Raw genomic sequence first — 15,753 nt, forward strand, 5'->3', positions numbered from 1 at the left:
ATAATGTGCGATAATCGATCCGACAATCTGTAGTCAATTTCGTTGCTCATCATTTAGCTCCGAAAGAGACAAAACCAACAACCTATAGTCGTGTGTTCACAATCAATAAATAATATGTTATCAGGTAATTGTACTGTTGTGTTTGAGTGAACTAACTTTCACTCAAACACCAAGAAACTAAACAAGTATTACTGTATGTTGTATTGCAAGGCAACCTGATTCGATACCCAGCTTCTTTTTCTCGAATCACTACTTAGCTAGTGTGTATGATCTTGCTTGCGAAGTGTTCTAGAAGGATTCGCTGGTAGGATACCTGACATGGGCCGCTTCTGTGGCTGAACAGGGGGATGAAATGGACCAGTACACTGGGGTACCCCCCTACTCTTTTCAAAGGGTTTACTGAATATACACAAATTTTGTATCCTAAATTAGACAGTAAAATATATTTAATTCTTGCGGTACACCACATAGATAGTTCTGAAAACAACTGATTGTTTTTGTTAAGAATATCTCGATGTATTCGAATGAGTTGCTTCAATCGTCATCATGAGAATATTATCTGCAGCCCAAACGGAAATATTTATATATGATTGGAATGCAAAATTTACTGCTGATTGGTGGAAGATAGACAATAAAAGTTATAAATGTATTTCCCTGTCATTGTATACAGTACAGTAATTTGAATTACTCCTGTAAAATATTATATAAAACTTAGCAATGATAAACAGATAAAAAGAATTCAGTTTTTGCTAATTTACAAACTCATTACTACTTCTCGTTTTACTGGTTTCTGCATGTTCAGTAACAGAACACTATTTCACTAGTAGATCACACAAAAAAAAAAACTAATGAAAAAAATAAAGGAAAAGTATTTGTTGACAAGATGTAATGAATTTTCTAAGACACCTAAAGGGCATTTTAAAAAATCCTGTAATCAGGAACGGCTAATAAAGTACAAATTTTTGAATATTTAAAACCTAGCTAAGAGGAAAAGGAAAATCTGTATCTTAGCCATTCCCGATTGTAACATCAAAAATATTTGTACAACATAACAATTTTTTTCCCTCCAGAGCCTGACTTTGAATAAAAAATTTTAATTTTCAATTAAACACTTTAATACTTAAATATAAATAAAAATTAAAACCATTTAAATTATCTTAACTTGGTTTATCTTTTTAATATTGATAAGGGAATGGGAGACACCATTTTAATCCCATCTCATAATTATTTTAGTTGTTTGTAGTCTTTGGTTTATATCTAGTTCAAATCTGAATAATCTCTCTGAATTATTTATCGCTAAAAATAAAACATGCAATGCCAATTGAATGCATGATTGCAAATAGCAGGGATTTCCGGTTTTATCCCCCAGGCACATGTGGATCCATTTTCGCTAAATCAGTCATAAATTCACTATATTTTCCCCCTAACATTTAGAAATGAAAATATGAATATTTAGGATTATGATTTATGAAATAAGAATCTATGTCACTGTTAACATTTGTATTTGCATTCTCAAATGTTCAGAGAATTATTACTATTTAAATGATCATTTTTGTACATGTCACAAAAAAATGTGGATTATGATGCCTAGAAGTCATAGGGAGGTCAGTGATTCTTGTGTTATGATAGCTGAATATAGAAAAATAATTGGTGGTACTTTATGACATTGTGGTTAGGAGCGTCAAGCAAAATAAAAAAACATACTGTTGAGAATTTTCTTGGTATGTTGCTAACATTTAACATTTGACCTCTAATGTGAACTTTCAACCTTTGACTTATGCAAATGTTGTTATTATTTAACCATCCAGAAATATTATAGTAGTTTTTTTTTTAATTTATTTATAATCTTTATATTTTTTTTTTCCAAAGGAAAGTACTTCAAGTATATAAAATACTTATTAAACTTGCTTTAAAATATAAATATTGTGTTTTATATTTTTTATAGATATTTTGTATTATATTTTAATAGATTTATTTGTTAATTTATTTACTTATTTACAATATTTATATTTAGATTTGCTTTTGATATAAAGTTAATATGATAGCCAAAAAGTAAAAAAATGAAAAGTATGTCAAAGTTACACAGATTTCTATTTTTTTTTTCCCCTTAGATTTTTTTCATTATGTATGAGTTCTAAAAAATATTTTTTTTAATTTTTTGCTGTTAGTTATTTAAAAATAAACTTTCAAATTGTTCACAGCCATTCTTTTTGTTGTTTCCTGAGAAAAAGAGTGTCATTTTGAGGAAAAAATATGTTGGTTCACCAAGCAAAGTGTTCACTTCACATTGTTTTTGATTAATGGATGCATTTATCTAGTTTTTTAAAAGCTGTGAACATGCTACTTGTGTCATGTTTTTTCGAAAACAAATTTGACATATTCTAACCACATTTAAAGAATTCTAACAAATGCTTTTCATGTTTAGTTATTTTTAATATAAACTGTTGAACTGTACAGGGTAGCCATTTTTTCTGGTTTCCCGGGGAAAAGAGTGTCATTTTGAAGAGAAAAATATATTTGTTCACCATGTAAAGTGTTCACTTCACATTTTTTTGATTAATAGATGCATTTATCAAGTTTTTTTAAAAAGCTGTGAACGTGCGACTATCTTGCAAACAAATTTGACAAATTCTAACTCTGCTTGGATTTCCATCAAATCTAGGTTGTTGTGTGTCTTACCAGGCCATCATTTGGCCTTTCACAAGTTCTGGCACGAGCCAACTTAGCAGTCACACGTACGGAAATTTTAAGCCGTGTGTTTAGATATAAATGTTTCTATGCGCTGCATGTTAAATGTATCAGAACAATTTTTTTTTTTTTTTCCTTGAGGGAAAAGGTCGGTGAAAGAGATTCCCACTCCTAAGAACTTTTATGACTTTATTTAAAAGTATTAGTAATATTTCCCATTTTAAATACTATGTGATTATAATTTCATGAGCATAAAATTATCAATGTAGGTAGTTATCCTAGCAATGATTCCATTTAACTTTGACCTTCTAAATAACAAAATACATTAAAAAGTACATGTAAAGCCCTGTCCAGACTATCAAATTTGATTTGCCAAAATCATGTGACATGCCTAAATATGGTCATGATCACATCATATCATTACCATATATAGGCACATCATGACTATATGGGCATACAGCAGTTTTTTCTCCAAGAAAATTTGATAATCTGAACAGGGCTTAACGCTAGGATTGGCAAAAGTGAACCTAATCAGTGTTGGGAACCGATACATACTTTTGAGGTAGTGTGTTTAATGACCTCTGTTGCCTCAAAGAGATATGGATCAGGGGTTATGTCTTTAAAACTTACCTCATTATTGTCAGATTCATGTAGGCTCAGAATTTGCCTACAGTATCTGGGACTAGCACCAGAATGGGAAATTAATGTTGCCAAATTACATTTCATCATGAAAACAGAGATTGAAATTAATTGGTCAGATAGTTCTCACAGGTCTCATAATTCATTGGAAGTTTTGTTTTAACATCTGTCAGGGGAGGATCACAGTTTATTGGGCGATTTTTTGGTGGTTAAGATACTTGCCTTTTAATCTCATGGTCTTGTGTTCAGTCTCCAAGCATTAAAATATTTCTCAACTATAAACAACTCCACTTGCTTAGCCTTATATTAAGATATTGTTAAAAAATAAAAAAGTATATCATCCTGTGTAGCAAATTCAAAGTTTTGAAACTTGTGTTGGCGCACTCACTCACAGAAGCATTGCTCACAGTTGCTGAAACCATTGCTAAGGTAGGCAACTAGTTGGTTCAACAAAACAGATAACTTTTCTGATTGTGGAACCAGATGAAATTTTTTGAGAAATTTAGTGTCACTTATTGAAGAAACTGTAGTCTGTTATGGTTGAGTTGCTCGACATTCAATCCTAGGATACAGGGTCAAAACCTTGCAATAGTCCAGATTTCTCTCAACTTTCCAAACTGCTATTTCTCCAGACTTGCTGAGGCACATTCTTTACAGTAGTCCAGACAAGGAGATTCCGGCTTAGTAGTCTCACTATTAGATCCTGTCTTGGTAGTCCAGCAACAGAACAAGCTTTGGCAGTGAAGTGCCATTGAGCTTCTGGTATTTCTCACATTTGTGTCATTTCAGATGTTACCAGGGTTCAAGACAGTGATCCTGTTAATTATGTTTCTGCGTATTCACTTGGCCTTCAAAGTGCGGTAGAACATCATGCAGATTTTAACCTGGTGACGTAACCACTTCTTTTAATGGCTCCTGTATAAATTGGCCTTTGTAATTTTTTTTTTTATCAGATATTATTTTGTGATATATAAATTGATGTATTAAGCGAATGTTTGAATGATCGATTGATCTGTCAATCTGTCTGTTATGATCTATTTGATACAATTTTTCTGATTTTCTTCCGCTCCATGCAGGACTGTGTGTGTACATAATCTGTTATTCAGCGAAACATGAATCTTGACATTTCAACATAATTACAACCATATTCTCCATTCTACTGTAATTTCATATTTCATTTGGAATACAAAAACTATACTATGAAAAGGTTGTATAAAGTTCAAGTGTGTATTATTGGCTAGAAAAAAAAAACTTAAGTGCTGCCAAGAGATCTAGTTTTTTTACCAGTCATTCACAAATTATCTATTAAACTAGCAATGTCTGCCAAAATCCAAGAAAATATAAATTGGGGGAAAAATGGTGGCTGCATGCCTCTTCCTCAGTTTTTAAATATTCAAAAATATGTATCTCATTAACCATTCCCAAGTTTTCTTCAAACACACTTTCTTATCTTAGAAAAATCAGTTGTAAAACATTTTTTTTTTTTAATTGTCCTACGGAGCCTGCCTTTAATCGGTCAATCAATCAATCAAATAATTGATTGATCAGTCAATCAATAAATAATCTGATTTGCAATTAATACAAAAAATTAATATTCATTGTTTGATCAAGCTTCACCCAGCTGGCTAACCTCGGAGCACCTTCACCATATGTAGTCGCACATTTATAGCAATATACTTTACACTACATATGGTTGTATCCACGCCACTTCAAAGTGTCAAGATGTGTCGAGGAGATCAACTGAGGCTGTCGGCATATATTTTTTTTGATGGATGAGTATGCAAGTTCTGATCCATTCATCAGAAAGATTGATTATACCAAGAGTGAAAGAAGACATTATAAAAAGTGTTCAACAAATTTATGTACCGTCGCATTCTTTGTATATAGCATCGATCTTATATCATTTTTTATGTTTCTCTCAGTCATTGAATAACTAAGTAATTATACAAAGAAATTTTGTTGAATTGAAGTGTATACATATTTGTCCACACTATTAAATTGTATGCGACAAATTTGTGTGAATTTTCCCATATATGGGCATTGGAATGTCATATCTCATCCATATATGGGCATTGGAATGTCTATCACATCCATATATGGGCATTGGAATGTCATATCACATCCATATATGGGCATGATGATTTCATTCATGTGTTTGTTACATGAAGTTTAATAATGCAGAAAGCTTAAGATAGAAATAAACTGTAGTAGTACAGTATATTGACAATGAAAATTCTATGAAAAATTATCAATAGGTATCTCACTTGAATAGACGCTTCTCCCAATTAAGTGCCACTCATTGTACTAGCCTGTCAGTTTACACAGAAAAGAAAAGTAGAAGAAAACCATAACCTATATATAGAATAATTCCAAATCTAAAAATTAATCCCAACAGGTTTTTAATCATTCATTTTATTGTATTTCTGTTCCCTTTAGTGATCTCTCTTGTTTTCATTATCTGGTCATGTTTCCTGTGACTCTTAAGTCCTCTTCACCTTATGTTCTTCTCTGAGCCTTAACTATAGAATGGACAGATCCACTATAGAGATTGTGGACAGAACATAGTTATAAACAGCCCAACAGACAAGACAGGCAGTTAGACAGACAGACTAGTGGTGTAAGACCTATGGGCTCTCAGGTGTGAAGCCTTGGGCACCCAATCCAAAGAAGGGGCCCTGGAGGGCCCTCGTACTGATAAACTGGATTCTTAACAGAGCCATAACGTTATGGTGCAGTAGAAGACACTTAAAACTACTGTAACAAATTAAAATAATGTAAAACCATGTTTTTAGCTCATGAATGTCCTAAGTGGACTTGCATGACAACAATTCTTTATTAAATTTTAATTGCCGACCCAAAATGTTTCACAGCTGGGCCCCACTAGAAACAATTAAATGCTCCAAATTAATGAAGTAAATGACTACTACAGTAAAATTCACAGAGAATTCATATTTGATTATAGTAATATCGTACTCTACGGTGTTGTTTGATATTCCACTATGATAGTGGCCCCTCAAAATCGACTGCTAAAATGCATGGGCCCCCAGCACTTCCTGCCCTGTGACTTGTCATCACGCCACCTGGACAGACAGAAAAGAAGCAAATAAATATATGCGTATCAACCGATGTTTCCTTAGTATTCGTAATTTTCAAGAAAGCTTTTCTGTACAATACCAGTTTCTATTTTTAAATGAACTTTAATCGGAAATATCACCTGAGAAATTAACATTTCATCCTTCCTCCATTCTTTAATTCAAAATTGTTTGATAGATTTTTACTTGTTGTGTTGCTCCCCTCTTCTCCATCACTGCTAATACAAGAAATAGCACACTTCCTTTTCTCATTAAGGCTCGTTATTTGTTATAATTTTGACAAGGTCGGCAATATGCTCTTCTTTGTATCTTGTCTCTAAATTGTTGGTTGTATTAAGAAATCTTGTATAAAAGCATAGATATAAAAATATTGATTTAAAAAAAAAAATACTTCTGTTAAGTTGCTGCCTTCATCTTGTTGAAGTTTCTGCAACTATAAATATGACAAATACAGTACTGTATATCAATTTTGTAAATTTTAATTGTATTGTTAATGTTAATTCTTAATCTTTTTTTAGGAATAAAATTTTATCATTATTTTATAAATTTGACTTGAATTTATCGTTACTGTATTTATTGTTTTTTTGTGATTTTCTTCATAAATAATTCTTATATTAAAACCTTTGAATTACATGTATATATTGTACGATTTTTTGTTGTTGGTCTGTTTTGTGAATGTTGTAGATTCAGCTGTTTGTTTTGTTAGTTTGAAGCAATTCAGTGCAATACCGCAATTTCAATTGTTCATGTTTTTGTAAACCAGAAGAAACAAATACCATAGTGAGCTTACTCTTCTAATCTTGTAAACCTTTGCATTTTTAATAATATTATTAAGTATTATTTTTATTATAGAACAGACCTCCCTTAAACGTATATTATTATTAGCATCACGAATTCTTTAAGTCCATACACAAGTTGCTACTCTGTTAAGCTATGTTTATTTAATGATAAAAAAACTCAATGATATGATTTTCGTGTGTAGTGTTGAAAGAAATGGTAGAAACTAACATACTGTAGCTGCGACGTGAACACTTCTGTCTTGACTCTTTCGTACAGTGAAAATACTGTTTATTTGTCGCTCATAAACATTCAAGACTTAAACAGTTATGATGTCTGAATGGAAGTTTGATGGTAGGCACACCTTCTATAACATCTAGACTATGACTAACTAAATACACAGACACTTTCCTCACTAATTTCAAGATGAATTAAAAATCTTGGTTAAATGTTCAAACAAATTAATGGGTTGACCTTTCCCCAAACGCATTTATGGTACATGAGAAAATTCTTCCTTCTCCACATGTTTGTAATGAGTTCCCCTCCTGAGATTGATTGTAAAGTTATAAGATGGCGCCTTGGAGTGAGGCGGAATATGCGAACAGCGGAATTTTAGATACATTGTAGCCGTTTAATTGATTAAGAAAGGAAGCTATAAAAGTGGTTTGTAATAAAGTTTAGAGGAAATAAAAGCATGAACAAGCGTTTTGGTTTATTTGGAGTTAATGTCTTTACAAATCATATTTCTCAAGAAAGATGTCTTTACAAATCTTATTTCTCAAGAAATTTCTGAGAAATTGAATTTGATATATTGGTGAAACGAAAAGCAACTCATAACACCTGGATTTTTTACAGATGATGATGGTTTAGTTTCCAAAATCCCATCATATTTCTTCTTTTCGTTAATGATTTCTCTATAAAAAATATGCATGGTTTTGGTGCCATTGTCCCACAAATGAAAATGTATTTTTTTTTTTTAAGTATGATTGCTATAATACATTGGGTTAGGATTGGAATATTTTTGGTGCGAATCACACCAAGGATAGGAACGTAACCCACAAAGTCTGAAGACTTGTTTCCAGTGGGGTCCTTATGGTGGTGAATTGGACAGTACACCGGCAAACAATCCCCAACTCTTTTCCAAAAAGTGTAAACTGCGTTTTTTAACTTCCACATGGGCCATATTGCAAACAGGACCAACAGCTTAAACATTTCATTTGAAAGGTGGTGCGCTATCATAACATGTATTTTAAGCCAGTTCAGCCAGATGAGCAAACTTACTCTCATACACTTTTATGCATTTTGGTTGGTATAATGGTAACACAGGGTCAAAATCTAAGGTGAACTTTAACTTTATTAACTTTAACTTTATCAACTTTATTAAGTACATCTTGAAAAGTGTCTTAAACCATACATCATATATGAGTATTTTGGGATCCCTTGGCAAAAGAATAATATATATATATAAAAAAAAAAAAGCCAACCCAAGATTTTTTTATTTTGTTTCAGTCAGAGTTGGCCAACACAAAAGTTGATATTACGAATCTTGCTGTTCTGTTATTGTTATTATTAAATTTGTATTATTTACCTGTACATTATTATATAAATTTTACCTATAATTGATTTCTTACAGAACACCTATGATCGCTGGTGGTCTTTTCACAATTTCAAAAAAGTGGTTCGACGACCTTGGAAAATATGATATGATGATGGACATATGGGGAGGTGAAAATTTAGGTGAATATTTCACGTTATTTGACTCCAGTTATCTGTTGTTATTAAAGAGCAAACTTAAATCAAGAGGTCCACACCTTGTTTGGAGCTATCCTACTGTAACAGTTCAGTTCAGAATTATTTCTTAAAGAAGAACCGCAAAAAATAAGAGGCATGTCGCGGCAAATTGGTTAAGTTGTCGCACTGGCCAATATTTAGTAAATGAGCTATAAAGTATAACAGCTCAAAAAGTAAAAATCAATTTTTTTTCACTATAGATCAATAGATTAATATCTCTAATAACTAATTAATCATGTTCCAAAGTCTAAGTTCTGGAAGTGGTCAACAAATTGTTTATTAACGTCATTTTGATAGTTAATTCTATTAAACATTTTATGCAGAAATAATTTTGGAAGGCAATTACTCAAAATAATGTTTATCTTGACTCTATGAGTGCTCTACTTTCACTTCCCAATTAAATTTCCAATTTCAATGAATGATCCCTCATTTTAAAGATTACATACTCAAGTATCTGAAAATACCAATAATTTAAATTTCAATTGTTGACTACAACTAGTTAGCCATTGTGCCACAACATGGCTCATATTCTTATGTTGATGAAAGCATCGATAAATTATGAATCATTCATGATAAATCCCAAGGTTTTGGTAAATTTTACTTCATAAAGGTCTGTCCACACTATCAAATCTTTTAAAATAGGATCCTGATAGGAGCATGAATATACTGCGGAAACTAGCCTTTTACAAGTACTGTACTGTGTGATTGGTTGGACAATGCTACATCTATGTTTAAAATGGTGGAAATTACACTAAACGTAGTCCATTATTGGACAAGGTGCTATCAGCCATTGGTCATCTGTCAAAAAGTTCCTTCAAAACGTAGGACCAATGACAAACTCCCTGATAAACTACATTCACACTGTAATTGGTATGCCTGTCAAATGAATTGAACTTAACACATTCCATTTTACAGAAAAATTCCACTACCACAGCATAGAGTTTATCTACGAAAGTGTGCATATGCTCAAAATCTGTTGTATGCCCATGTATAGTCATGATGTGCCTATGTATGGTCATGATATGATGTCATCAGTGACCATATTTAGGCATATGATATGTTTTGTCGTGACATGGCTTTACACATTGGTATTAACCACACTAAGTGCATTCACTACATTAACTATAAGAATAATGCAATGTGTTAATGTTGGAATTACGTGTTGTTGGATGCAGCAGTTGTTGACGACAGGTGGTCGTATTTCCTTACACTTAGGCATCAACTACACAAATTACATCACCTGTTATAAATTAATAGAACTGTTTATTGTTACCAGTCTAATACAGGAAAAGACTAAATGTTCATGGTGTTTTTCATGTTATAATAATGTGGCCGGTGCTTAAGTGGTTGCAATTGCGTTTGAATTAGACACGTAATACCAGATATTTATTCTTGAAAATTTATTGGAACATTCAACGAGTTCTGTCTATAGTCCTACCTGCTAGCATGGGATGTCCTTAGTAATTCAGTGTAAGCATTGTTTGGAAAAAACTTAAGTTCATGCTGGAAGTAAAGAATTATATTAATTAGGTAATTATCCAACAGACAATTTACTTTATTTGCATTAGATTTTATTCCTAACACAAATAAATTAATAAAGAGTTAAATCTTTTGTCTTGTTATTCTACCATGCTACCCGTTGAGTGTCAGTGATTTTGTGACACTATAATCTAGTTTGAAATCATATTTTGCTCATTTTTCGCCTATGAATGGAAATCCAAAACAAACACCATAAAGTAGGTTTGTTCTTTATAATGATCTGTGTACAGTATGTGTGTAAGTTTCATTGTAATCCACCCTTACAACCTCACTCAGAGTAGTATTTTAAAGTTTTCAATCATGAGCATTATAGAATGTTTAATAGATTATGATATAATTAGTTAAGTTTAGGGATATGTTGCAGCAGTTGGTAATGTAATGGCAGGTGCTCAAATTTCCTACACTTGGGTATTAACTACATTAACTAATTATTGAATAGTCTAATGGGTTACTGTTCATGATTAGTGCTAATGTTGGTTTAGTAGGTCCTCAGGCGCTAATCCAGTAGGGGCCCCTTCCTCGTTTTGCCACTTTTTTTTTTTAATTTCAGTGCAAATCAATGTTATGTGCTACTCACTTGTCTATTCTAAAACTGTTGTCTAATTCAGAATCTTTCCAAGATACAGGGGTGGATTTAGTGGGGAGCAGGCCACCCCCTCCCACTTTTGGAAAGAAAAAAAAAGAAAAGAAAGAATGAATAAGAAAATATTATCGCTCAAAACGCTTCAGAGGTTATTTTCGGGTGTCTGGAAAACAAAAATTTTGCTAGTGTGTAACCCGGGACCCACTAGGGTGGTGTTATCTCTATTTTCCCCATTTTCGGCCCCACTTCGGCCCCTGCTTTCGGACATCTCTGGATCCGCCCCTGAGATGAGTAATCAAACTTAGTTGTTTCTAGAATTTTGGTAATGAGGCCTACTATTCTAGAAAGAAATAGATCCGTGATAATGCACTTATCAGTGTGAATCTGAAATTAAGTTGTTTGTTGGCCTTCAACGATGCCGGGCATCATGAGGCTATATTGTCCAACTTTCAATCAAGTTTTTACTATTACTGTAGAATGATTTTGTTATGTGATAGAATTCAAAGTAGTTTTGGTCTGAGAACTAAAATAATATCAAACAAAATCTCTGTGGGAATATAAAGTAAACGATAAACTGGGCTCAGAGAGAGCTTTCAGTACTGTTTTCAAACATCAAGCTTTAAAGAAATGTCACACTGAAACAATGGTGTATCTAAAGTTTTTAAAAATGGGGAAGGGCTGACCGGATGCAAAGGTGACGTGCGTGGGCTCAATGATTAATTGAAGTGGGATTAGCTCTCAAAATAAGCTGATACACTAGAGTATGAGGTGATTTTTAATTACTTGAGTGTAATGTTTTTGCTTCAAACATTTTCAGTGTGGGGATGACTATGGGAGTGCCAGCTTTATTTTGGTGGGTGGGAGGGTGCACTCCTTAATTTGCACCTGTTGTGCACACGATAAAAGAAATATTTGCAGAACAATTCTGATACACAATGTAGTCCTGAATATACAATACTGTTCAATATGTTTCTTTAGTGATACTCTGTCTTATGATAAAATCTCAAATAAAATCTTCAAACTTTCAAGTTTTTTAACTTGAGAATATTTGACATTTGGTTCAATTGCAAACTATATTGTAATATTAATTTTTTTTAAAAATCTTGCTAAAATGGTGATGTGACAAAATTATAATTACTGTAAAATGTTAGTAATTAATATGGATGGTATTAATTAAAAATCTATATATTTGAAAAATACCTTTGTATCTTTTAAAATATATACCTTTGTATATTTAAAAATATACATATATTAATTTGGTGGAAAACATAAAATAACTTCAAATATTCAAATAAAAGAACATGCAAGAATATTATTTTCAATTATCAGCAATTCAAAATATGTTGTTGTTGGCAAATCCAGCAGCCTTGTTATTAACACATCAATATAGTACATTAGCGGTTAAAATCTGATCATTAAAAATTAAATTCAACTTCTTGCATTGCCTTGAGAACAAAATCTTTGATGCGACTTAAGACATTTTTACACTGTTCATTGTCAGGTAGCTTTTCTTAGAAGTCTTGTTTCACCGCTACGTCTCAGTATCGTATTAGACCTGACGCCGCCATGATCTGTGGTTTTCCCAAAATTCACTAGACTGCTGTGTCTTAACAATTGCCCATGACAATCATTGACCGTGAATTTGATATTTCTTCAGTGTTTTTTTTTTTCATTTTCAAGGAAATTCAGAAATGATGTTTCAGCATTAGACATGTGTATATATTCACTTGTTATGTTTGTGAGCCGTTATAAGACTAGTATTAGAGGATGTGAAATTGTGAGAATCTTAAACTCGCAATCCCTTCACAAGATAAACTACACAAAAGATGCTCTAATAACATTGACAAAGTCTCATGAGGCTTAGGGAGTGGAGTTACGTGGTCATTAGGAAAACATTTCTGTTGGAAGGCACCACTGGTTTAAAGAAATCAAGTATTGTGGACTATTTTACTTGTTATATAATGTGAGCAGTTATGAGACTATAGAGGATGGGAAACTGTGAGAATCTTAATCTCACAATCCCTTCACAAGACAAACATGCACAAAAGATGATCTACTTCAACTAAGTCTCATTTTAAGACTTAGAGGAATGTAGTTGTGTGGTCGTGAGAAAAAAATGTCTGTACCGTTTAAAGGTTATAATGCACCACCAGTTTAAAGTAATCAAGTATTTTATAAGGAGATGTTACCATTTAATTTCATACACAATCTTTGATCACCTTGACAGATAATATTAGTTTTCATAGTTAAAATTTGGTCAGTTTTGAAAAATGTCTCATTGTTGACAACTTGCTATACAGTATTATCTATTATTGAGTTTTTAATGGTTTTTCGGGTTTTAATAGAAGAATATCTCTATGCATAATCAAAAAAGATCATCAAAACATAATTCAATAATAATTACCGATAAAGTATAAATTGATAAGTGGCTACCAGGTATTTTCAATTTAGTTCCACAGCAAATGTCCTTATTGATTAAAGATAATCATCATTGGTTTCGACAAATCAATTACTTACTGACCTTGACTGATGGTTTCGATGTTTGTAATATGTCGAATATCTTCTGAGTGAATTGCTCTATCGTTTATGATAGTTGGCGTTGTCTTAGAAAATAGTTTTGTACGATGTTCTAAATAGGAACATATTACCGTAGTTCGTCTGATATAAAGCCCATCTTGCTTGAATACAAAAGTGTGTCAATAGTCGTGGGTGGGAGAATCCTTCTTTGGGGATAACCAACCAATAGGTAATTTTTTCAACACCGCATGCCTAATTCAAAAGTCAATGTTATTTAAATCATATTCTTGGCTTTTACGTGGCACAATCCCTGGCAAGTAAAATTTGGTAACAAAAATTGGGTGGGTTTTACTCAATAAACTTTAGTAATAGATTTAAAATTAAACAGCATTTAATTACGGTAAACCCTGTCTGCATGAATACTGGTAGGTTTACACTGTACCTATATTTAAACCAAAAGAAACTGAATGTTTCAAAAGTGGGAGATCAGGGGGGCTGCCAAAAGGCAGTGTGAAAATATATAGATAAGAGGTTAACATAGGTTTCACTTAGCAATTTGTGACCCTTCCATCCTCCTGACAAACAAATTAAATTTGCTATTAAATAGTTATAGTATCATGTTATATTTCAACTCGTTAGATACCAATTCTAACAATTCATTTGTTTTGTTTTTTTTCCTTTTTATTTACAGACATTATACTGCAATAATACATAATAATTTTTTTTCTATAGACAAAATCCAGTTGGGAAAGGGCTCTCTCTTGGAGCCACTATTGCTGTAGGAACCTTCATAGGGTCCCCGAGTTTTATGTTCATGTTAAGTGGTGCAAGTATTTCAAAGAGATTACAATGAAAATAACATACTGTACATACAGTATCATTCCAATATTTACATTTGTAGCAGATGATACGTAAGAATCCCCCACCAGAGGTCCCCAGCTATGGCGTCTGAAGAGGGAGAATAATCACTGTAAATGTCGGTCTATAGGCAGGGGTTTTAATACTAAGAATATAGGTAATAGTAACATATATGCATCGAGATAGTAATTGGTTATTTTCTCATTTCAATTGAAATCAGTGGTACCAGACTACTTTCTCAAGTTACCATCAGTGATGCAAGATATTGTTGCATTAGCCTATATTTGTGTGTAAATTCAATTTCCTTACAACTGGGCTCTATCTACATTAGCAAATTCAATTATGTTACGAGTTAATGTTCATCAGTATTGCAGTTGAACAGTCAGTTGGCATTTATTTAAATGATACAATACTTTGTAGAGATGGTTTCTTCCTTAATGAGTGTAGGAGAAATTCCAGTAGTAAAAAAATACCAGTAAGAAAGAAAATGCCAGTAGGAAAAAATAACACTATGATAAAGGAACAAACTATTTCATAGTAGGGATACAAAAACCTAAAGTTTGAATTAAACATTTAAAATTATTAAAAATTCTGATCAGACTGCATCTTGCATTGAGTGTTTTAAATTATGTATTACAAACTAATTTGAAGAACTGAGGAGTAGGTAGGTGGTTATGGTGCTTTGCCTTCCGACCCAAGCTCCTAGGCTCCAGGAGATACCAGGAGTTTTTTTTCCCACAAAAACTCCACTTTCTAAGATTCATAAACAGACATATTTTATCCTATAATTGCTCTTGATCGTGAAAGAAACAAGTAAGTCAACTATAATCGTGAATACTTACCTGGGTGAACCAACTATAGCTATATTGTCCTGTAAATGAACACCACCTTGAAGAAATAAAACTGTCCATTTCAGGCCACAACATTACTGCACCTACACTCATTATGCTTTTCCTCATTCCTTTTGTTGGTGCAATAACACATACAAAGTTATTGAGGGAATATAGCATAAGGACCAGCTTAGTAAGATAAAACATACATTTATGAAAATTTTATAATAGTAATTATAATTTTACATGTGTCGAGTTGTATACCACTATTTTGGAGTATAAATGATAGCCTGGTTCTTCATATTCCTTTTTAATTTATTCACAGAGGCCCAGCTTGTGTGTGCTTGTAACACAGGCACAGTAATGAAGAGAGAAAGTGAAAAAAAATAGGTGAACAAATCTGAGTAGTTCAAATGTCAAACCGCTAATTATTAGCTGC

At 32.5% G+C, this 15,753-nt stretch overlaps 1 protein-coding gene across 1 annotated transcript in view; it reads left to right on the plus strand.

Annotated features, from left to right (window-relative positions):
• Nucleotides 1-15,753, plus strand: part of LOC117120104 (polypeptide N-acetylgalactosaminyltransferase 2-like) — a 96,044-nt gene that overhangs the window by 68,868 nt on the left and 11,423 nt on the right. Inside the window, exon 8 of the mRNA XM_033265115.1 lies at nucleotides 8,830-8,933. Coding sequence (XP_033121006.1) covers nucleotides 8,830-8,933 — 104 coding nt within the window. The remainder of the gene's footprint in view (nucleotides 1-8,829; nucleotides 8,934-15,753) is intronic.

The sequence above is a fragment of the Anneissia japonica genome, unplaced genomic scaffold (assembly GCF_011630105.1).
Source record: "Anneissia japonica isolate Jap-2015-1 unplaced genomic scaffold, ASM1163010v1 scaffold401_len1656234_cov178, whole genome shotgun sequence".
Taxonomy (NCBI): Eukaryota; Metazoa; Echinodermata; class Crinoidea; order Comatulida; family Comatulidae; genus Anneissia; species Anneissia japonica.